The 23,739-nt window shown below is 45.5% G+C and overlaps 1 protein-coding gene across 4 annotated transcripts in view; it reads right to left on the bottom strand.

The window, feature by feature from the left end:
- fnbp1l (formin binding protein 1-like) overlaps window positions 1–23,739 on the bottom strand; it is a 269,825-nt gene that overhangs the window by 225,484 nt on the left and 20,602 nt on the right. Inside the window, exon 1 of one of the 4 annotated variants that reach the window (XM_072510518.1) lies at window positions 9,065–9,155. The exons of the other annotated variants lie outside the window; for them this stretch is intronic. Within the exon in view, the coding sequence (XP_072366619.1) occupies window positions 9,065–9,073 (9 nt within the window). The 5' untranslated portion in view covers window positions 9,074–9,155. Of the gene's footprint in view, window positions 1–9,064; window positions 9,156–23,739 lie in introns of those variants that run through there. 4 annotated transcript variants of the gene reach the window in all.

Raw genomic sequence — 23,739 nt, 5'->3', positions numbered from 1 at the left:
GGGTTGGCATCAATGGGGTCTTCAGGGACTTTTACGAGCAATTGTACCGATCCGAGCCCCCACGGGAGGAGGGAGGGATGGGCCGCTTCCTGGACCAATTGAGGTTTCCAAAGGTGGAAGAGGGACTGGTGGAGGGATTGGGGGTCCCGATTGGGCTGGAGGAGCTGATCAAAGGAATAGGAAGCATGCAGGCAGGGAAGGCACCGGGGCCGGACGGTTTCCCGGACCTGTTGGGCCCGCTGTTAGTCAGGACCTTTAATGGGGGGGGGGGGGGGGGGGGGCTTTGCCCCCGACGATGTCCTGGGCACTGATCTCCTTGATCCTGAAGCGGGACAAGGATCCCCTGCAATGTGGGTCTTACAGACTGATTTCCTTGCTAAATGTAGATGCCAACGTGCTGGCGAAGGTCTTAGCCACGAGGATTGAGGACTGCGTGCCGCAGATCATCCATGAAGACCAGACGGGGTTTGTGAAGGGGAGACAGTTGAACGCGAATGTGCGGAGGCTTATTAACGTTATCATGATGCCGGCGAGGGAGGGGGAGGCGAAGATAGTGGTGGCGATGGACGCTGAGAAAGCCTTCGACAGGGTTGAGTGGGGGTACCTGTGGGAGGTGCTGAAGAGGTTGGGGTTTGGGGAGGGGTTTGTCAGGTGGGTTAGGCTGTTGTATGAGGTCCCGATGGCGAGTGTGGCCACAACTAGGAGGAGGTCCGAGTACTTTTGGTTGCTCTGAGGGACGAGACAGGGGTGTCCCCCCTGCTCTTCGCACTGGCGATTGAACCCCTGGCTATGGCACTGAGGGAGTCAAGGAACTGGAGGGGGTTGGTGCGGGGTGGGGGAGGGGCATAGGGTGTCACTTTATGCGGACGACCTGCTGCTGTATGTGGCGGACCCGGTGGGAGGAATGCCGGAGGTAATGAGGATTCTTAGGGAATTCGGGGACTTTTCGGGGTACAAGCTCAACATGTGGAAGAGCGAGCTGTTCGTAGTTCATCCAGGGGACCAGGAGAGGGGGATTGGCGAGCTCCCACTAAAAAAGGCGGAGAGGAGCTTCAGGTATTTGGGGGTCCAGGTGGCCAGGAGCTGGGGGGCCCTGCATAGACTTAATTTTACAAGGCTGGTGGAGCAAATGGAGGAGGAGTTCAAGAGATGGGATGTTTTGCCGCTGTCCTTGGCGGGTAGGGTGCTGTCAATCAAAATGACGGTGCTCCCAAGGTTTTTGTTCCTGTTCCAGTGCCTCCCAGTGTTTATCCCGAAGGCTTTTTTCAGGCGGGTTAACGGGAGTATAATGGGGTTTGTGTGGGCGCGAGGGACTCCGAGGGCGAGAAGGGTGTTCCTGGAGCAGAGTAGAGATTGGGGGGGGGACTGGCACTGCCCAACCTCTGTGGGTACTACTGGGCCTCCAATGCGACGATGGTGCGCAAGTGGGTGATGGAGGGGGAGGGGGCTGCATGGAAGAGGCTGGAGACGGCGTCTTGTGCGGGTACGAGTCTGGGGGCGCTGGCAACGGTGCCGGTGCCTCCAAGGAGGTATACCACGAGCCCAGTGGTGGTGGCTGCCCTCAATTTGGGGGCAGTGCAGGCGGCACAGGGGGGAAGTTGGGGCGGCACAGGGCAGGGATACGAAAGTTGGGGGACCGGTTTGTGGACAGGAAGTTCGCGAGCCTGGGTGAGCTGGAGGAGAACACACACAGTACAGGACAGGGTGCTCTCGGGGGGGGTGGGTGGGAGTGGGGAAGATCTCGGAAACTTACCAGGTAATGCAGGAGGAGGAGGAGGCCTCGGTGGTGGAGGTGGCAGGTAAGTGAGAGGAGGAGTTGGGAGAGGAGATTGAGGAAGGGACGTGGGCAGATGCCCTAGGGAGGGTGAACTCTTCCTCATCGTGCGCGAGGCTCAGCCTCATACAGGTTAAGGTGCTGCACAGGGCACACATGACCGGGACAAGGATGAGCCGGTTTTTTTGGGGTGAGGACAGGTGTGTTAGGTGCTCAGGGAGCCCAGCAAATCACACCCATATGTTTTGGACATGCCCAGCGCTGGAGTAATTTTGGAAGGGCATAACGAGGACGGTGTAGAGGGTGGTAGGATCCAGGGTCAAACCAGGCTGGGGGCTCGCAATATTTGGGGTGGCAGAGGAGCCGGGAGTGCAGGAGGCGAAAGAGGCCGGAATTCTGCCTTTGCGTCCCTGGTAGCCCGGCGAAGGATTCTTCTTCAGTGGAAAGATGCGAGGCCCCCAATCGTGGAATCATGGATCAGTGATTTGGCAGGGTTCATTAAATTGGAGAGGGTGAAATTCGCCTTGAGGGGGTCGGTACAAGGGTTCTTTAGGCAGTGGCAACCGTTCTTAGACTTCCTGGCAGAACGATAGAAATTGGTCAATGGGAGCAGCAGCTCAGGGGGGGGTTTACTTTATTATAGTTTTTGTTATTTACACTGAAGGGTCTGAGGGGGTGTATATACCTGTTGTGTTAAGTCGGGGTGTTAATGTTAATTTATTATTTAGGTACCGGGGGAGTATGGGGGTTGCTTTTCTCGATTGTCTTTTGTACTTAACCCTGTTGGGTTCCATTTTTAATTTTGTTATTGATATTTTATGAAAACCTTTAATGAAATTTTTTTTTTTTTTTTTTAAGTATCATGTGACTATGCAGCATGAGTGATCCATTTTGCACTTTCATATGTAGCCACCTGGGTTGGCCACTTCCTGACTTAAAATGGAGATCCGCAAAGACCACAGGGAAATTCAGCCAACACAGGCAAAAACTAGCAAGTGCAAAACTCCTGTGTATTAGAACTTGCAAAAGCCCAGGCAGCACTGAAACTCACAGCCATCTGCATACTAATAAGCGATCCCCGGGTACAAGGGAAACATTTAAGGTGAATGAGGCCAAGCCAGACTCCTCGGCGCCAGCAGGAGCCAAGACAAAGGAAGGCCAACGAACACTCAGGGACCGCCCAGCGATCAGGGAACAACTCCAGTATTGGAGAAATCGATCCAAGTGATCGGAACATAGTCCAATCACTTGGAACGGCGCGAAGCCCCTGGGGACTATAAAATAGAGTCCCCAAATTCAATTCGTCCTTCTTGGCAGGGTCACTCAGCAGATCGAACCAACCCTTGACAGTGAACTGCCTAAGTTGCTGCACCAACCAAGTAAGTCTCCAGCCAACACACGCTACAAGATAGGCGCTCCTAGCTACTAGTCCGTATCAGGTTTGAAGCCTGCAGATTCAGAACCCGAACGAAAGGTCATTTGTTCCCCTGACCTGGTGGGCCAGTCCAAAGCTAAGTATAGGCCTATGGTATAGAGATAGTCTAGAAAGTAGAGTTTTATGCATGAATAGTGATTGACTGTGTATAATAAATGTGTTTTGATTTGAAACTTACTAACTGGTGTATTGAGTTTTTGATCAGTACTTGAACTTGAACCTCGTGGCGGTATCATAAAGATACCTGGCGACTCTGGAGCAAAGGTTATAGAAACAGACCAAAATAAGTAAAGATACAACGGGCAACATTTAAGAGCCAACCAAAAGTTAGCAACACATATATACTTCACAGAATCACAGAATTCCCTACAGTGCAGAAGGAGGCCATTCAGCCCATCGAATCTGCAATGACCCTCCCAAAGAGCATCCTCCCTGCCCACATCCCCAGAACCTCACCTAACCTTTGACACTAAGGGGCAATTTACCATGGTCAGTTCACCTCACCTGCACATCTTTGGACTGTGGGAGAAAACCAGAGCACCCGGAGGAAACCCACGCAGACACGGGGAGAACGTGCAGACTCCGCACAGATAGTGACCCAAACCAGGAATCAAACCCGGGACCCTGGCGCTGTGAAGCAACAGTGCTAACCACTGTGCTGCCGTGCCGTCCAGCTATATCAGATGGGTTTGTACCATGAATGGCTTCAAGGTCATCATTAGAGATTACAGATTTTTAATTGAATCCAAATGTCACCATCCGCCATGGTGGGATTTGAACCTGGGTGTCTGGGTTACTAGTTGAGTGACAATACCACTACACCACTGCCTCCAATCTTTGATTTTAGTAATAAAGAACTGAGTTATCAAAAAGCCTGACTCAATTACACAAACATTTTTATTGTTGTTTCCCAGTGCACCAACAGTTCTTATGCAAACGACCTACATACAGTACTGGCATTTACATTCATGGCACACAGACTTCCTGTTATCAAGGGAACTTTGAACAATGGAGCTCACTGCCACCCTTAAAGCAGTCAGGGTAGATAGGTAATCCAAATAATTAAGCAAAATGGACACCTTCTGTTTTCTCATATACACTTCAGAAATCATATTCAAAACAAATAATGGATAGCTATATAAGAAAAATTACCCAAATCTAATTTCCATGGAATGGAGATTTGCAGCATTTGATGGTCACATTATTTGCTTTCCGGACCCCTTTTTCTTTTTAAATATAAATTTACATGCCCAATTAACTTTTTTACAGTTAAGAGGCAATTTAGCATGTCCAATCCACCTACCCTGCACATCTTTGGGTTGTGGGATGAGACCCATCTAGACACAGGGAGAATGTGCAAACTCCTCACGGACAGTGACTGGGGCCAGGATCGAACCCGGGTCCTCACTGCCGTGAAGCAGCAGTGCTAACCACTGCTCCACCGTGCTGCCCCACCTGAACCTTTTTCGATTAACTTTCCACTCCTTAAAGGATTTGACATGTTGCTGGGCAATCAGTGGTGTCTCTTCTAACTGCCACTCTCCATATACAAACCTGGGTGGTGTATCATTATGCTACCTGATCTTCATGTGTGCCTCACAGCCAACCACAATTATGTTCTCATTGACAGCCATACATTGCCCAAAACCCACTGTGAGAAGGGGCTGACAAATAGCAATCATGTTCCTGTGAGGAAGATAAATACGGCAATTTTCGGGAACCTTGGATGACGAGTGATATTGTAGGCCTCGTCAAAAAGAAAAAGGAGGCATTTGTCAGGGCTAAAAGGCTGGGAACAGACGAAGCCTGCGTGGAATATAAGGAAAGTAGGAAGGAACTTAAGCAAGGAGTCAGGAGGGCAAGTCATTGGCAAATAGGGTTAAGGAAAATCCCAAGGCTTTTTACACGTACATAAAAAGCAAGAGGGTAGCCAGGGAAAGGGTTGGCCCACTGAAGGATAGGCAAGGGAATCTATGTGTGGAGCCAGAGGAAATGGGCGAGGTACTAAATGAATACTTTGCATCAGTATTCACCAAAGAGAAGGAATTGGTAGATGTTGAGTCTGGAGAAGGGGGTGTAGATAGCCTGGGTCACATTGTGATCCAAAAAGACGAGGTGTTGGGTGTCTTAAAAAATATTAAGGTAGATAAGTCCCCAGGGCCTGATGGGATCTACCCCAGAATACTGAAGGAGGCTGGAGAGGAAATTGCTGAGGCCTTGACAGAAATCTTTGGATCCTCACTGTCTTCAGGGGATGTCCCGGAGGACTGGAGATTAGCCAATGTTGTTCCTCTGTTTAAGAAGGGTAGCAAGGATAATCCCGGGAACTACAGGCCGGTGAGCCTTACTTCAGTGGTAGGGAAATTACTGGAGAGAATTCTTCGAGACAGGATCTACTCCCATTTGGAAGCAAATGGACGTATTAGTGAGAGGCAGCACGGTTTTGTGAAGGGGAGGTCGTGTCTCACTAACTTGATAGAGTTTTTCGAGGAGGTCACTAAGATGATTGATGCAGGTAGGGCAGTAGATGTTGTCTATATGGACTTCAGTAAGGCCTTTGACAAGGTCCCTCATGGTAGACGAGTACAAAAGGTGAAGTCACACGGGATCAGGGGTGAGCTGGCAAGGTGGATACAGAACTGGCTAGGCCATAGAAGGCAGAGAGTAGCAATGGAGGGATGCTTTTCTAATTGGAGGGCTGTGACCAGTGGTGTTCCACAGGGATCAGTGCTGGGACCTTTGCTCTTTGTAGTATATATAAATGATTTGGAGGAAAATGTAACTGGTCTGATTAGTAAGTTTGCAGACGACACAAAGGTTGGTGGAATTGCGGATAGCGATGAGGACTGTCGGAGGATACAGCAGGATTTAGATTGTCTGGAGACTTGGGCGGAGAAATGGCAGATGGAGTTTAATCCGGACAAATGTGAGGTAATGCATTTTGGAAGGTCTAATGCAGGTAGGGAATATACAGTGAATGGTAGAACCCTCAAGAGTATTGAAAGTCAAAGAGATCTAGGAGTACAGGTCCACAGGTCATTGAAAGGGGCAACACAGGTGGAGAAGGTAGTCAAGAAGGCATACGGCATGCTTGCCTTCATTGGCCGGGGCATTGAGTATAAGAATTGGCAAGTCATGTTGCAGCTGTATAGAACCTTAGTTAGGCCACACTTGGAGTATAGTGTTCAATTCTGGTCGCCACACTACCAGAAGGATGTGGAGGCTTTAGAGAGGGTGCAGAAGAGATTTACCAGAATGTTGCCTGGTATGGAGGGCTTTAGCTATGAGGAGCGATTGAATAAACTCGGTTTGTTCTCACTGGAACGAAGGAGGTTGAGGGGAGACCTGATAGAGGTCTACAAAATTATGAGGGGCATAGACAGAGTGGATAGTCAGAGGCTTTTCCCCAGGGTAGAGGGGTCAATTACTAGGGGGCATAGGTTTAAGGTGAGAGGGGCAAGGTTTAGAGTAGATGTACGAGGCAAGTTTTTTACGCAGAGGGTAGTGGGTGCCTGGAACTCGCTACCGGAGGAGGTAGTGGAAGCAGGGACGATAGGGACATTTAAGGGGCATCTTGACAAATATATGAATAGGATGGGAATAGAAGGATACGGATCCAGGAAGTGTAGAAGATTGTAGTTTAGTCGGGCAGCATGGTCGGCACGGGCTTGGAGGGCCGAAGGGCCTGTTCCTGTGCTGTACATTTCCTTGTTCTTTGTATGAGTAGGAGTCTATGCTTATTTTTTTCTCCCCAAGGCGAAAGTATGGAGTTTAACTGCCTCCCTTTTTTATTTCCAAATCAATCAATGATGAAATTATTCATTCCTTCCTAATCACTTGATCTGAGCCCAGCTTCAAACTTTCTTCACATTGGTCAGGAAAAGATTCAACACGTATTTCATTTAAAAATTGGTACTGTAATTTTTTTCCTGGTGGGAGGAAAAACAGGAAAGTACCATTTCCACAAAGCAATGACAAGTTGAGTATGCATCACCACATTACAGTTTATACACAGAATAAAACTATTGCGCAAAGATAATAGCCATTAGACCAGTTGAAACTTTTCGGAATGAAACACCTGCAAATATTGATACAATCACAATCCTACAATTGTCCCTCCCGAATCCATGAAAGACAGTTTCAGTGACCTAACTTAACGTAACAATACAGAAAATCTTCTTCAATCAATAAACAATAGCAAACTATATGTCAGGAAAAACCTTGAACATATTTCGCAACACGATAAAATCTAGAATATAAAACTCAGCAGATGCTGCTCATGGTATTGACATATAATGACAGCCTTGAAGTTTGAAGACCCCTGGTTTCTCTCAAGGTCAAACTCCAGTTAGAAATCCTGACCTTTACAAGAGTCTGATACAGGAGGATTTATTTACACATTATATGACTAGCTCAAGAATAGGCCATATCATATGCAGGGGGATTAAGGGTTAACTGCTTGCCTAAACAAGTCACCACACTTCAACGGGTGATTCACTTAATAAGGTAGGAGATATTTTCATGCGTAAACACACCATGATTGGGTCTTTATAGCCCAGAATAATTCAATGTAATATTAAGGTCGTAACTTCATCGGAGTGCATACTCGCTTACCTGCACCAAATTCCTTCCATGTCGGTCTTGCCCATCTGTCAGATTCAGGGCATGCAGGATACATGCAGCCCAGCTATCACATAGGCCCAGCAAAGTCAAAGAGTCAGAATGAAGGAGCCCACACCCCATTTTTACTACACTAGGTTCCATAAAGCAGGTTGGGTTTAAATGTCCAATCGAAAATGACAAGCCAGGGAGGCGATAAATGCTCACAGCAGGGCTTTTCAAAGTGTGGGTCACGACACGTGGATGGGTCGCGGACAGGTGTCAGGAGGGCCGCTGAGCGATCAGTCGCAGCGTTCCCAATCGCAGAAGTGCCCAACGGCTGCGACTGGCTTTTAACTTCAGAATGCCAGCCCAGATCGGCTTTTAAATGGAACAATGCAGTCTTCCAGCCAGAAGCGAAGGCAGAGAGCAGGTTATGCACCCAGAACATACATGGACGTCACACACCATAATGTCTGTGCTTTCAGCTTGAAATCACAAGAGGAGAGATTCCTCCATTTTCTAGCTTTTAAAAAAAATTAATTTACGGATGTGGGAGTCGCTGGTTAGGCCAGCATTTATTGCTCATCCCTAGTTGTCCGTCAGAAGGTGGTGGTGAGTTACCTTCTTGAACCGCTGCAGTCCTTCCGGTGTAGGTGCACCTACTGTGCTGTTAGGGAGGGAGTTCCAGGACTTTGTCCCAGCAACAGCAAAGGAATGGCAATATATTTCCAAGTCAGGGTGGTGATGGACTTGGAGGGGAGGTAGTAAAGCAAGGAACTGTGAAGAATTCATGATGGATCGTTTTGTTATAAGGGCCAGAGGCATAAGCAAGCAATGTACCTCCGGGTCAGGAACTCACAATTGTATCTGCTGCAGAGCGCTGCTCAAGGGCGTTCACGGCAGGACAAAGCAGTGCTACTGTTAGCTCTGCACAGAGCTCCAGAGTCTCTGGTGAGCATCCAAAGAAAAAACTGAAACCGGGAACAAAGCATTAGAAAGATAATTTATTGAGGTGTGATTTTGTTAATTATGCCAATGCAAATCAGGATGCAAATCCCATGTGTTATAGGCAGAGATGTACTGGCAAACAATGGGTTAAAATCCTCAAAACCTCAAAGGCTAAGCATGGCGAGTTTGAGGACAAACCTCTTGAAAGAGTGCACTGAGAACTTAAATCATCAGCTGAAGTCCTTAGCAGAAATGCAACATTGAAGGATAAAGCAAGTGAGTTTGTGAAGACCAACCAGGCTCACCTGCTGCATTAAAGGGAAGCGAAATGGTACTGCGAAGGCCAATTGGCGTGGGCCTCGAAGGTCGGTCGGCTGGTATAAGTGGATCCCAGGGAATAAAGTTTGAAAGATACTGATCTACTGGGAGTAGAGGGGAGAGAGAAATCGGTCTGTGTGTTTAAAATTGTTATGCAGAATATAAAAGAGCTTTTATTTCTTCTAACCTTTTCTGACTAACTATTAGCGTAACCATCAAAGTTGGCAACTTAAATTGCTTTTTTGGATGGTTCCCACCACAATATAATTGTCATGGGGAAATTAGCGCTTCTGGACAATTGCCACATACATGCTTACCTGGGAAGTTCCGAGGGGGATTTCTCCGGTGCATTTTTGGGGGTAGCCCCAAAAGCTGACGCTGGGAGCCCACAAGTTACGGCCGATTGACTTTCAGAGAAATTTTGTATTTTCATTAACTATAAAAAGTACTTGGCTTCAATTTAACAGCATCAGTCATGGAAACTACAACACCAATTCCCCAACTTAGAAAAAGGTTGGCAGGTCTTCTGCATAACTAGCACCCCAAATTGGTACCCTCAAAAAAATGATTCTGAAAGAAACTTTTCCTAATGGGTGCTAAATTAATTGAGATAGTTGTTACCATTTGAGGAACCAAATCGATCTACAAATCAACAACCATATTAGTCTGCAATGTGCCATGTTTATCTCATTTAGTTCTCCACAAGTCTGGCAGTGGCACAGCAATCTTTCACAGAATGGTTACAGTACAGGTGGAGGCCATTTGAGTGCAGGTTCCGCAAGAACAATTTAACTAGTTCCACACCCCAGAGAGGGCTAACATGGATTTGTAAAGGATAAGTCATGTATAACTAACCGGATTGATTTTTTAAAAGAGGGAACTAAGTGGTGGACAGGAGAATGTCTATGATTACTATTTATATTAACTTCCAGAATGCAATTAATAACATTCCTCATAAGGAGGCAGTTAGCTAAACCCATAGAATTAAAGGCAAATTATTAGCCTGTTTAGGAAATTAGCTGAGCAGCAGGGTAAGAAGAATAAGAATAAGGATATTAGATTGAAGGGTATTGAAATTGGCAGGATGTGATCAGCAGTGTCTTGCAAGGATCGGTGTTGGGGCTTCAACTATTCACCATATTTATTATGGACTTGGATGACAGAATACAAACCCAGCTATCCAAATTTGCTGATGACACAAAGATAGGCACCATTGTAAACAGTGCAGGTGGAAATAAAGATATGAAGCGATATTGATAAATTATATAAATGGACAAACTGTGGCAAACGGACTTCAAAGTAGGCAAATGAGACGCCATTTATCCCTTTTAGGTCTAAAGAAAGAAAGGAGCTACTTTTTTTTTTAAAAAGTAAAAGCTTGATGCAGTAGAGCAGTTGGGATCTAGGTACATAGGACATTAAAATGTCAGGAATGAAAGATATTAAATAAAAATTGAAAAGGCTAAAAGAATGCTGCTCTCTATATTTAGATGATAGAGAGGATAGAAGTCATATTTGAGCTACACAGAGCTCTGAAATATCACACCTTAGAGTATTATTAATTAACATAATTAACACTATTGCCCCTAACTGCGATGTACAAGAGGGAACAGAAAATTAAGAGTTAGGAGCTTTGCCAAAGTCTATGAAAGAAGACTTTATCAAAAATAATGGTACATAATAGCATGCTAACACAAGGGACAGCAATCCAAGGTCAAATCATTTACCTACTTATAGCTTCCTCTGCATAACTGCCAGTACACCATTTGAAAGGAGCTGTTTTTGCTGCAGCAAGCTTGCCTCAAATACCCAATTTATGACATCAACAGACCCTATATATCCAAGTATCTGCAAAGTATGTTGAAATGTCAGCAAATATTAGAAATATCAAAAATATTCATAGACGTCACATGGAAAATTACCGCTGGGTTTACCATGCAAGTTAAAGTACATGAAATAGGCGGTTATAAATTTAAATAAATCTTGGCACGTAATTAAAAAAAAAATTCTTCCACAGAGTAATAATATTTAAAGAAAAAAAAGTACAGCCCTTCATGTAAGCACAATGAACAAAGAATCAAAACACCAAGTCATGTGACACAGGAAGAAAAGGGGCAGAGGGGGTGAAGTACAAGCTTTGAAAAATATCAGTTCATCAAGGAGAATTCATCTGGTGAACTCATAAATAACTCAATGTTAACTCTTTTTCTCTCTCCACAGATGCTGCCAAACCAGCTGAGTTTTTCCAACATTTTCTGTTTTTGTTTCAGATTTTAACTTCCAAATTATTTTGTTTTCATCATAAACACAGTTGAAAACAAATATGGCATTCACTACACAAATTGCCTTGTTTAAGAACCACAGAAGGTTAGAGCAGGGGAGATTTTTTAGCACATCATGTTTGCACTGACACTTTGATGGAGCAATCCAACTTCTGTCTTAAACCCACCATCCTAGTCTCCTTCCATAAACTCTGTTTATCCAAATGTTAAGATCCATGGTGCAGAACAAATAAGTAGAATAGAAGGATAAGTGAATTACTAAGTGGAGTAACTGGTAAAATGAGTTATACAGTACTGGCAAACACTCAGCTACAGATGCTTATTTTACTATAATGCTTATTTTATGGATCGGTAAGAACTTGAGGGGAATACAATTACACACAAACTCAACAATTAGTGGCGATGTACTGGAAATGAGAACGATAAAATCAAATTGAGTCTGTTGATTTGCACATTGGATTGCTATGAAAATAAAGTGGGTAAAACGAACTACATGGTTGTTCTGTCCTAAAATAAATACAAACATTAGTTTTGTACAGTATTGATGTTAGAAATAGGATTAGTTTTAATGTATTTGTTAAAACTGAATTCAAGAAATATCATACAGTATCAATCCAAATTGGCTATTTCAAGGTATGTAATACAGAATCCTTTCATAGGAAGATCAGTGATCATTCTTAACCTCATTGAAATTAATGAGTTCTCTTGTTCATCACTGGGGAAATAACCAGACAGCATCTAATGTTGAAAACAGAGTGGTGCTGTTGACAGATAAAATATAAGAACCGGTTTAATCCAGGAATCTTCTATATTATATCCAATGACTGTGCTGAAAAGAGGAAATACAAGCATGAAGCCAAGCACCTGAAAATTTAAGAATTGCCTATATTTCTGGCAAGGTTTGCTTTGTTTTTCTATTTGTACAAGATATTCCCGTACCAGCCTCCCCGAACAGGCGCCAGAATGTGGCGACGAGGGGCTTTTCACAGCAACTTCATTGGAAGCCTACTTGTGACAATAAGCGATTTTCATTTCATTATGTCAATATAGTGCACACCATTATGTCAATTACACTTCAAATACTTGTTCATAAGTTTTTTTGGTAATTAAAATTATAGGATGGCAGAGAATTTTCATTTTGCCTCGTCTTTAAATACTGTATACTGAGCTGCAGTAGAATAATTGACGTAATAAATTACTGCTCTAAAAGCACACATTAAAATTTCCATAACGTTCACAATCAAAATCAGTCTGCTGGCACTATTTTACCATTCAATACCCATTTCATTACCACCAACCACTGCACCTAAAAATATAATGTAACATATCAAATTAAGAAAGTGTATTCCTATTTCCGGTCAAAACACGGACTGAAGCCAATTCTTTACAAAAAGAGTTCCTGTATATATCCTTTAATGATTTTGATCGATTTAGTCAAGTTATGTGGCAGGTGTACAGATAGTAGTGGTATTTTGGTTCCGAACCACCCTTCATAACAGATTTACACAGGCCCCCTGCACACCAATCACTTAATAAGCAAATTCACCAGCTGCCATGTGCACTCGCACCGATGAAGATCCCCAGGTTTAATTACTGACCTGCAACGTTAGCAGCACTCAGTCCAAGTATAAGCTCAATATCCCCAAACTGGGGTTTGAGAGAAAATGTCAGCCAAGGTTTCTGTTCTCAGAGGAAAGTAGAAACAGCTGGAGCTTTGATGCCATTTGTGATTAAATAACTACTCACTACTTTGGCTCAAACACAAAGAATAGCATTTGCATGACCAAGGATAGCAGGTATGTCTGGAACAGAATCCCAGCAAAATCAGAAATAACAATCACACTGGTCATTCTTGCTGCCTAGCCTGGGGTCTGTTAATTACTGCATTTCCCATATGCACTTTGGGTAAAAGCAGCTAACTCAGCACAGAACTAATACCATCTTGATCTGTATCAAAAACTTCTGTTTTCTCCTCCCTATTATCTCCCCTCCCCCTACCGCACCCCACTAGAGCCATCTGTTCCGTGTTCCAAGTTGTCCTTTAACACACTGCTTACCGTTGCTCTGCCAGTAACATATTCTGATCTCTTAATGTGCCAGTATCAGCATCCTTCTTAGCCATGTTCACCACCATTTACATTCCCGGTGTCTTTTTGCCCACTACATCTTTGTCAATCTCCACCTATTACTGGCCCTCTATCCAGCCCCACTGCTCCACGCCACCATCACCCCCACAACAGCATAAATCTGACCCTATTTCCAGCTCTCTCTTGCTTTCACAAAAAGTCCAGATGACTCAAAATAGCTCTGTTCTCTCTCCACAGATGCTGCGAGACATGCTGAAATTGTCCAACATTTTCGGTTTCTATTCATCCTACCTGTTAGTTCATTTGAGGGGCAGGGGTGAGGGAAACCATAAAATAATTCAGGAATAAAACAAAACCACCTCTCTCCACAGCCAAAAATATTTACACACAAGGACAGAGGACTAGGAGGAGTAGGCAATTCAGTCCCTCTTGCACTGTAGGGATTCTATGATTTTCTGAACATGCAAACTCCACACTGTCACCAGAGGTCAGAACTGAACCCAGATTCCTGGTGCTATGAGGCAATAGTGCTAACAACTGTGTCATTGTGCTGCCTTTCACTCATGCTCAGCTGAATTTATAAACTGGTTTTATTTACATGGGTGGCAAGCACTATCTCAAACGATCATACAAATTAATTGGGAGTTAAATGCGTATCTTGCTTCTTATATTTTCTCTCCTAAAGACAATAACTTAGTAAGGTTCAGTTCTACGGGTTCAACAAGTGTGAACCAGCTATGCAACGTTGGGGCCATTATGGACATTCCCAGTTCCAATCCCATCTGATATTCACATAGGACATGTTATTAAGATTAGGTACTTTAGGTGATTATTTCCCCCCTTCCATTTGCCTCAGGGCTTGAAAATAAATGTAATGACCTGCGTACCCAACCAGTAAGATGAGCGGTAACAGTCAGTATACACTAAAGATCAAACCAGAGGCTTAGTAATGCACAGTAGCTTGGATGCACACAGATCAAGAGAACCAAACTCCAAGTCAAAATTGTTTTTCTCAATTCAATACATTCTCTCTCAGAAAAAGAATCATTTAGGATCTCACAATCTTCTGACACACCGATGCGGAAAATGACACTTTTTCCAATCAGCAGAACAATTTATTTTAGTGGTACGCTCTGCAAACATACAGAATGGGTTTGAAATAATGTTAATTGCATGAATATGGTGAAACAGGTGGACGGCATTTATTATTTGAGCGCAGATAAAGAGACACTTGACACTGGGTGGTGCGGAAGGTTGGAGCTACACTCCTGTAATGTTTCATTTTGTGAATAAATCTAAACGGAGTAAAAACTGACTGCTGATATCCTCCTTCACCAACTGACTGTCGGAAGTTTAAAAATTAAGTAGGAGATAGAGTAAGGAAAAAGGGAATGAATGCATGTTGATTGGTGAGCGATTGAATGAGATGTAGGGCGCGATCTACCAGCTGCGTTGTGCTCGAGCGAGTGCAACACGGCCGGTAGATGCCGCCCACATGCTTCCCGGCCGCATTTACGCCTCACGGGATATACCCAAGTCCTGCAAGGCGTCGGAATCAGAATCCCACCCAAAGGGCATGTAACCAAACGGCGAACGCCTAAGTAGATTTTAAACCTACTTGGGTAAACTTACGCAGAATCTACCGGCCTCCCCAGCGAGGCTACAGCTGGGTGCCATTCCGTACTGGTTCACACAAACATGGACCAGACGGAACGGCACCCGGTGAGTCTCCCAGGCCATTGGAGGCACCTAGGTGGCCAGGGATAGTGCAGGGTGACCCACTGGCCCTTCCCCTGGAACACAGGCACCATGCCTGGCTCTTTGGCACTGCTACTCTGGCACTGCCAAGGTGCCCAGGTGACACTGCCCAGCTGACAGTCGCACTGCCAGGGTGGCACTGCCACAGGTTAGGGCCTGAGGGGGGCCATGCCCATGAAAGGAGGGTGGAGGGGCATATGAAGGGTGGGGCAGGTAAATATGGGCCTTTGGGAGATTGGGAAAAATGTCGGGTCACTCCCCCTGGAGAGGGGGTTCCTGTAAGGGTGTGTGGAGAGTGACATTGCCTACAGGTGGGGGACCCACAAGCTCGCTTCAGGCTCGGGGCACTCTTTCAAAATGCTGGCCTAATCTCAGCTCCCAGTGATGAACATAGTACATACAGTGCAGAAGGAGGCCATTCGGCCCATCGAGTCTGCACCGACCCACTTAAGCCTTCACTTCCAACCTATCCCCGTAACCCAATAACCCCTCCTAATCTTTTTGGACACCAAGGGCAATTTAGCATGGCCAATCCACCTAACCTGCACGTCTTTGGAATGTGGGAGGAAACCGGAGCACCCGGAGGAAACCCACGCAGACACGGGAAGAACGTGCAGACTCCGCACAGACAGTGACCCAGCGGGAAATCAAACCTGGGACCCTGGCGCTGTGAAGCCACAGTGCTATCCACTTGTGCTACCGTGCTGCCCACAAAAAATTCGAAGTATGGGCTAAACCGGTGAGAAACTCCCCAGGGCACAAAAAAAGTGACTGTAGTGCTGTTTGATACAGAAACCCCCTGCAAAGCCCACAAATTATTTCTGAAATGTTTCCTTTAAATTCCACCTGTAATAACGGTTTACCCAATGGGATCTGTACTGTGTCTAAGCTTTTCATTAGATATATTAACTGCTTTATACGTGTAAAAGAATAGGGAGGTACATAATCCAAGTTTGCAAAACTACTAAATTGGAAGGCAGTAAATTATGCAGATGAGAACCGGAAGGGAACATCGATAGGGGAGCAAAACTGTGGCAAATAAGATTTCATTATGGGAAACGCAAGGGCATCCAGTTAAAAATCAGACAACTATAATTTGAATACTTTCTTCACAGTGAAAGACGAGAGCTATGGAGGAGCAAACAGATTTTGGGTATCCAAATACCCAAATCACCAAAAGCTAGTGCACAGGTAGAAAAAGTTAAAAGTTCATGGAATGCTGTCTATTATCCCAGTGAGGTTAGAGTACAAAATAAGAAAATATTGCTTTTAGTTGTAGAGAAGCTTCATTGTACCCCAACTGTAATATTATCTTCCATATAGAGCAAAACCAGGCAGGATAAAATCTTGTCGAGAGAATTTAGTGTAGATTCACTTGAGGTTTTTTTTAAATTTAGAGTACCCAATTCTTTTTTTCCAATTAAGGAGCAATTTAGCATGTCCAATCCGCTTATCTTGCACATCTTTTTGCATTGTGGCGGTGAGACCCACGCAGACACTGGGAGAATTTGCAAACTCCACATGGACAGTGACCAGAGGCTGAGATTGAACCCGGGTCCTCGGCGCTGTGATGCAGCAGTGCTATCCACTGCACCACAGTGCTGCCCTCCGAATACCAGAGGCACGGTAGCACAGTGGTTAGAACTGTTGCTTTACAGCGCCAGAGACCCCGGTTCAATTCCCGGCTTGGGTCACTGCCTGTGCGGAGTCTGCACGTTCTCCCTGTGTCTGCGTGGGTTTCTTCCAGGCGCCCCAGTTTCCTCCCACATGTCCCAAAAGATGTGCTTGTTAGGTGAATTGGACATTCTGAATTCTCCCTCGGTGTACCCAAACAGGCGCCGGAGTGTGGAGACTAGGGGATTTTCACAGTAACTTCTCTGCAGTGTTAATGTGAGCCTACTTGTGACACTAATAAAGATTATTATAAGAGGTTTCAATTAAGAGGATCAGGATACTGAGTTGGATGATCAGCCATGATCACAATGAATGGTGGAGCAGGCTCGAAGAGCCGAATGGCCTCCTCTTTCTCCTATTTTCAATGCTTAGGCTCTATAAACTGGCAATGTAATTGAGTTTAGAAAGCCAAAGGGTATAATCTAATCAAGATCTTTAAATTGATACAGAGATACAGTGCCAACGACTGTGCCACCATGCTGCCCTCAGCTCCGCTTTTCAATAAGATCATGGCAGATCTGCTTGTGTTTCAAATTCCAAGTTCCCATCTACTCCCGGAATATGGCAACGGTTTTGGATGCTGTTAAATCAAATGAAGCTCCACCTCTACATACTGACTGAAATGTTCCATATCAAAATAAAGTTATTTAAGTCCACATTCAATTCACCAAATAAAACTTCAAGTAGGTGTACAAATTGCCATGTAAAATGGCTATTAATTACAGGAAGTCCAAATTCCTTCTTTGGCCCAGATAGTTCATAAACAACTTGACCTTTGCTCTTGTATTTGTTTGGCTTCGGATTTGTTATTGCCTAGTTAAACAATAATTAGTAACCACTTCAGTCATTGTTCCAAATATAGTTACTAGGTAATGACATACTGGTCAAAATAAAGTAGCATCATACTGATGTCAATTGATATCCATTATCCTGATGTCAACTGGTATCCATCCGTATACCCAGCAATGTTGTTGACTCTTAAATGCCCTGAAATGGCCTAGCATGCCACTTATCCAACCGCTACAAAAAAGACAAGGAGGAATGAAACCGGACAGACCACCACCATCAACCTGGGCAACAGAAACGACAACAGTAAACCCAGCCTTTTCGACCCTGCAATGTCCTCCATGCTAACATCTGGGGGCCTGTGCCAAATTCACAGGCTAATCAACCAACTGCCTCGAATAGTCATACCCACAGCATGATAACCTATAGATAATGTCCCAGACACCACCATCACCATTCCTGCATATGTCCTGTCCCACTGGCAAGACAGAGCCAAGACGGGTGGCAGCTGACCTGGGAGTCCTCAACAATGACTCTTTTTTAAAATAAATTTAAAGCACCCAATAATTTGTTTTTCCAATTAAGGGGCAATTTAGCGTGGTCAATCCACCTAACCTGCACATCTATGGATTGTGGAGATGAAACCCACGCAGACATGGGGAGAATGTGCAAACTCCACACGGACAGTGACCCAGGGCCGGGATTCGAACCCGGGTCCTCCGCCCTTCTCAACAATGACTCTTGACCCCAAGACGTGTTTAGCTCCAATGGTGTCTCAGTAATAAAAACCGGAAAGACTGACCTTTTCAATACCAATTTTATGTTCTACAATTATTTCTCAACCAACATTAGAGTGTCATCTGTATCCCATATACATACACACACATTTTTGTTTTCTGACTTAAGCATTGGAGAACATTCCCCCTCGTAAAGAAAAATAAATCTTTGACGGAAATTATTATAAACACATATGCACATGTTTTCTTTTCTACAATAAGTGCGTCCTGTTCATCTTTTTTTTAAATCCGCCCTCACATTTTCTTCCCTATAGGAAAAGACGTACTTCTTCCACAATTTCTAATAACTTCTCAAACTCACCCCTATCTTCATTAGACAGTCAGATAATTGGTAACTGCCATCAACCCACTTGACCTGGTCAATCTCCCTGTTCTCTAGCATTTGCCTTGGGTTCGCTATGTAAATCTCTTTTCATTGCTATTTTCCCTGGAGTGGACATTCTCCCAAAGGGACTTATTGGGCGGAATTCTCTAATCCCGCGGCAGAGTGTCCACGCCGTCGTAAACGGCGTCACGTTTTACGACGGCGTGAAAGGGCCAACCCAACAACTAATTATGGCCTGCAAAAAGGGCCAGCACGGCACTGGAGCAGTTCACGCCGCTCCAGCTGCTGATCCCAGCGCAAACTGGGCGCCGCGGGATCCGCGCATGCGCAGTGGCACCGGCGCCAACACACACATGTGCAGTGCCTTCCTTCAACGCACCGGCCCCGACGCAACATGGCACAGGACTACAGCAGCTGGTGCGGAGGAAACGAGGCCCCCAGCCCGAGAGGCCGGCCCGTCAATCGGTGGGCCCTGATCATGGGCCAGGCCACATCGGAGGCCCTCCCCAGGGTCGGAACCCCACCCCCCCCACCCCCCAACCACCCCACCCCACAGGCCACCCCCCTAACCCTTCCACGTAGAGGTCCCGCCGGCTGAGAGCAGGTGTGGACAACGCCGGCGGGATTCTGCGTTTTTACGACGGCCAAGAATCGGCGGGCCTGCCGCGCAGGGTGGCCCCCGACCGGCGCCACGCCAACCACACCGGCGCCAATGCCGTCGATTCTCCACTCTACGGAAAATCGCGTGCCGGCGTCGGGGCGAGATTTGTGCCGATCGCGGGGATTCTCCAGCCCGGCCCCGGGCTGAGAGAATCTCGCCATTGTCTATGTAACACTCTATGGGTGTGGTTCCCAAATCACCTGTTCCATTCAAAATTTCAGTAAGGATCCTGGATTGAAAAATTGCCTCCACTGGTGCAAGAGTCTCCACTGCCAACATCCTTTTTACAACTCTGTATCTTTTTAACTTTCCCATGCCAAAGGGCAACATTTATCTTTCTCTCCCAGGAGAAGAAATTACTGGAAAAGCCATCACAGGATTAGTACAAGATGCGTCATCAGTTTTAGTTGTCTAATATCACTTAAAGATGGGAACTTCAAAACACAATTCTCCAATTTTAATTTTGCCAATGTTTTGTTTGCTCAAACAATTTCTGCAACTTTGGGATCTTTCATTTTAGTGCTTTGTTCTAAAACATCAAAACTGGTGTCGGGCTTGTTTGTCTAGCTAACCAATTGAGTTGCCCAATAAAATTTCAGAGTTTCTCCTTTCCCATTTCAGAAGCAGCAATATCCTTTTGTGAGCTCCTCCACGAGTAATTGCTACGGGGTTAATATTCTCCAAGTAAGGCTGCTAATGTAGAGTGACTCGCAAATTACTCTGCCCAATTTCTAACCCAATGTATTTGAATGCACCAAAGAAAGGCCTGACTTCCAACCTTGAACTCCGTTCAAAGCTGGTTAGTAATGCCATTTTATTTTTATTTTTCAAAGAAATTATGTTTGTACAATTTTTTGAATTAAGGGGCAATTTATCATGGCCAATCCACCTACCCTGCACATCTTTGGGTTATGGGGTTGAGACCCACGCAGAATATGCAAACTCCACATGGGATAAAAGCACATTTCTGTGGATGCTGGAATCTGAAGAAATGAAACGAAAAGAAAATCGCTTATTGTCACAAGTAGGCTACAATTAAATTACTATGAAAAGCCCCGAGAAAGAAAATGCTGGAAAATCTCAGCAGGTCTGGCAACATCTGTAGGGAGAGAAAAGAGCTAACGTTTCGAGTCCAGATGACTCTTTGTCAAAACTAACAGACAGAGAAAGTAGGAAGTATTTATACTGTGGAGTGAGAATGAGAGATGAGACATAGCCACAGAAACCCAGGGAAACCGGGTGCTAATGGCCACAGAAACCAAAGGGGAAAGAGTGCTAATGGTAGTCCCCAGAGAGAACAAAAGATGCGAAAGGCCAAACAGCAGAGAAACTAATATCAGAGGGTGAACTGTAGATGTGGAGGGAGGGGAAGCGGGAAGCAAAGAGGGAAAGGTGGATAAGATGGGGGGGGGGGGGGGGGGGGGTTAATATATATTAAGAAAGACAAGAAAGAAAGAAATGGTAAAAGACTGTTCAAATTAAATGGGATGAAAACAAATGGGTCGAGGTGGGGTAGAGCTAATCATCTGAAGTTGTTGAATTCGATGTTGAGACCGTTGTAGCGTGCCTAACTGGAAGATGAGATGTTGTTCCTCCAGTCTACGTTGCGCTTCACTGGAACATTGCATCAGGCCAAGGACAGACAAGTGGGTATGGGAGCAGGGTCTTTTGTTAAAAGATCGCTTTGCGGAGCATCTTCGGTCTGTGCGCAGTCAGGACCCTGACCTTCCCGTTGCTTGCCATTTTAACAAAAAGACCCTGCTCCCATACACACTTGACTGTTACCGTCTCATCTATTTTTATGAACAGCGTAAAAATGTAAACTTTAATAAAAACGTTTTTTTTTCAAAAAGAGAGGCAAATGGTACAGTAAACTGGAACACCATCTCTGCCAGCTTGGTTTCAAATCCAGCATATGGCAGCCTCAATTTAATTCCCAGTGGACACATCCCTAATTCCCAGTGGACACATCCATAACAAAAGCCATTCTCAAATTCAGCACATTTACAGAGGTCACATTGGGCAATCCGAGAAATGGAAATGTTGCACCAATGCAGTAATGAGTACTTCTGAAAGATTGGTCAAAAGTTATACGGAGTACAAACTCTAATTTTCTTTCATTCAATAAAATGGAGATTTTAAAACTAAATTTGGATACTCGCCTTCCCTTCCTTTTCTAAGCCACTTTAAAGATTCAAACAGAGGAAATGCGAACAGTCACTAGATCAAACTGTTGGATAGGCTGAAAATAAAACTTCACTATGTAAAAAACACAATTTGAAATACCCTTGAAACAGCGTAAAGATTGTGGCTGAAAGGCAAATAGTAATTGCAGTTGAACTGTTACAATTAAGCTTAAATTACTCATTCCTCGTATATCGATGTTGCTCTATCCTGAAGGTTCAGGTTAAGGTAGCTTCCACGTATTTAAGCCAACATAAATTGTTGACATACATGCAATTTGTTATTGAATTTCTAACTCAAGGGGATTCTAAAGTTCTATTACTATACATTTTCAGTATTCAACATTTTTAACAAACTAATGCAGCAATACCATACTATTGAGGCTTAACATGTCTTTCCTGCAATTACTTAGCATGCATTAGAGACAACTACAAATAAAAGTGTTATTTGTGACTTCCGGGTGCGGCGATGACCAGCTGAGTCGCACGTTTCGGCAGCTCCCTGTGAAACGGACTTTTGGGCTCTTGATAGGAGCCCCAACGGCAATTTTGACGGCTAAAAACACTGTGCGGTAAACCAGAAGGGAATCCCCCCTGGATACGGATGGAAAAAGGAGGAGAGAGTGGCCAGATTGCAGTGGATCCTTTAGAACAGCGGCAAGGAAGGCAAGCAAAAACCAAGATGGCGTCGGAAGGTGGCAGTTTAACATGGGGCCCTGAACAACAAGAGTTCTTGAAATGCTGTGTGGAAGAGATAAAAAAGGAAATGAAGAAAGAGCTGTTGGCCCCGATACTACAGGCGATCGAAGGGCTAAAGGAGGAACAAAAGACCCAGGAGCGGGAGCTTCGGGTCGTGAAGGCAAAGGCAGCCGAGAATGAGGACGATATACAGGGCCTGGTGGTGAAGACGGAGACGCAGGAGGCACATCAGAAACGATGTGTGGAAAGGTTGGAGGCACTGGAAAACAACGCAAGGAGGAACAACCTGAGGATTATTGGTCTTCCTGAAGGTGTGGAGGGAGCGGACGTCGGGGCATATGTGAGCACGATGCTGCACTCGTTAATGGGAGCGGAGGCCCCGGCGGGTCCGTTGGAGGTGGAGGGAGCATACCGAGTGATGGCGCGAGGACCGAGAGCAGGAGAAATTCCCAGAGCCATAGTGGTGAGATTCCTCCGTTTTAAGGATAGAGAAATGGTCCTTAGATGGGCGAAGAAAACTCGGAGCAGTAAATGGGAGAACGCGGTGATCCGCGTTTATCAAGACTGGAGTGCGGAGGTGGCGAGAAGGAGGGCGAGCTTTAATCGGGCCAAGGCGGTGCTTCATAAAAAGAAGATAAAATTTGGAATGCTGCAACCGGCAAGACTGTGGGTCACATATCGAGGGAGGCACCACTACTTTGAGACGGCGGATGAAGCGTGGACTTTTATTGTGGAAGAAAAACTGGAATGAGCGGGTTATTAAAAAGAACGTTCGAACAAAGTGGTGGGGCGAATGTGGGGGGCAAAGAGGGGTTTTATGTACTAATCCTGCGATGTGGTAACTTTTCTCTCTCCCACAGGTGGTGATGGGGGGAGGAGGGGAGGTGGAGGAGATGGGGCGTTGGCCATTGGGGGCGGGGCCAAGGGAGAAGCGCGGGCTTGGTTCCCGCGCTATGATAATCATGGCGGGAATAGAGAAGCAGGAAGGAGGGGGCGTCGCACGGTGCGAGCCGAGGTCACGGGGGGAAGCCGAGGTCAGCCAGAGTTTGCTGGCTTCTGGGAGCAACATGGGGGGAGTAATTACGCTAGCGGGGGATCTAGCGGGGGGGGTGGGAGGGGGGAATTACTGGGTTGCTGCTGCTGGGGAGAGGGGGGAGCTGGTATGGGAGAGGATGGGCGGGGGGGGCACCGCCTGGGGGAGATACAGCTGCGTGGGAACTGGGTGAGGAGCTGGAAAAAGGTGATGTCTAATCGACAAGGGGGGGGGGGGGGGGGGGTAGGAAGCCCCCCAACTCGGCTGATCACGTGGAACGTGAGAGGGCTGAACGGGCCGATAAAGAGGGCACGGGTACTCGCACACCTTAAGAAACTTAAGGCAGATGTGGTTATGTTACAGGAAACGCACCTGAA

Source organism: Scyliorhinus torazame, chromosome 7 (genome assembly GCF_047496885.1).
Source record: "Scyliorhinus torazame isolate Kashiwa2021f chromosome 7, sScyTor2.1, whole genome shotgun sequence".
NCBI lineage: Eukaryota > Metazoa > Chordata > Chondrichthyes > Carcharhiniformes > Scyliorhinidae > Scyliorhinus > Scyliorhinus torazame.
Note: the sequence above shows the minus strand (reverse complement) of the source record. Positions and strands in the feature narration are given on the sequence as shown.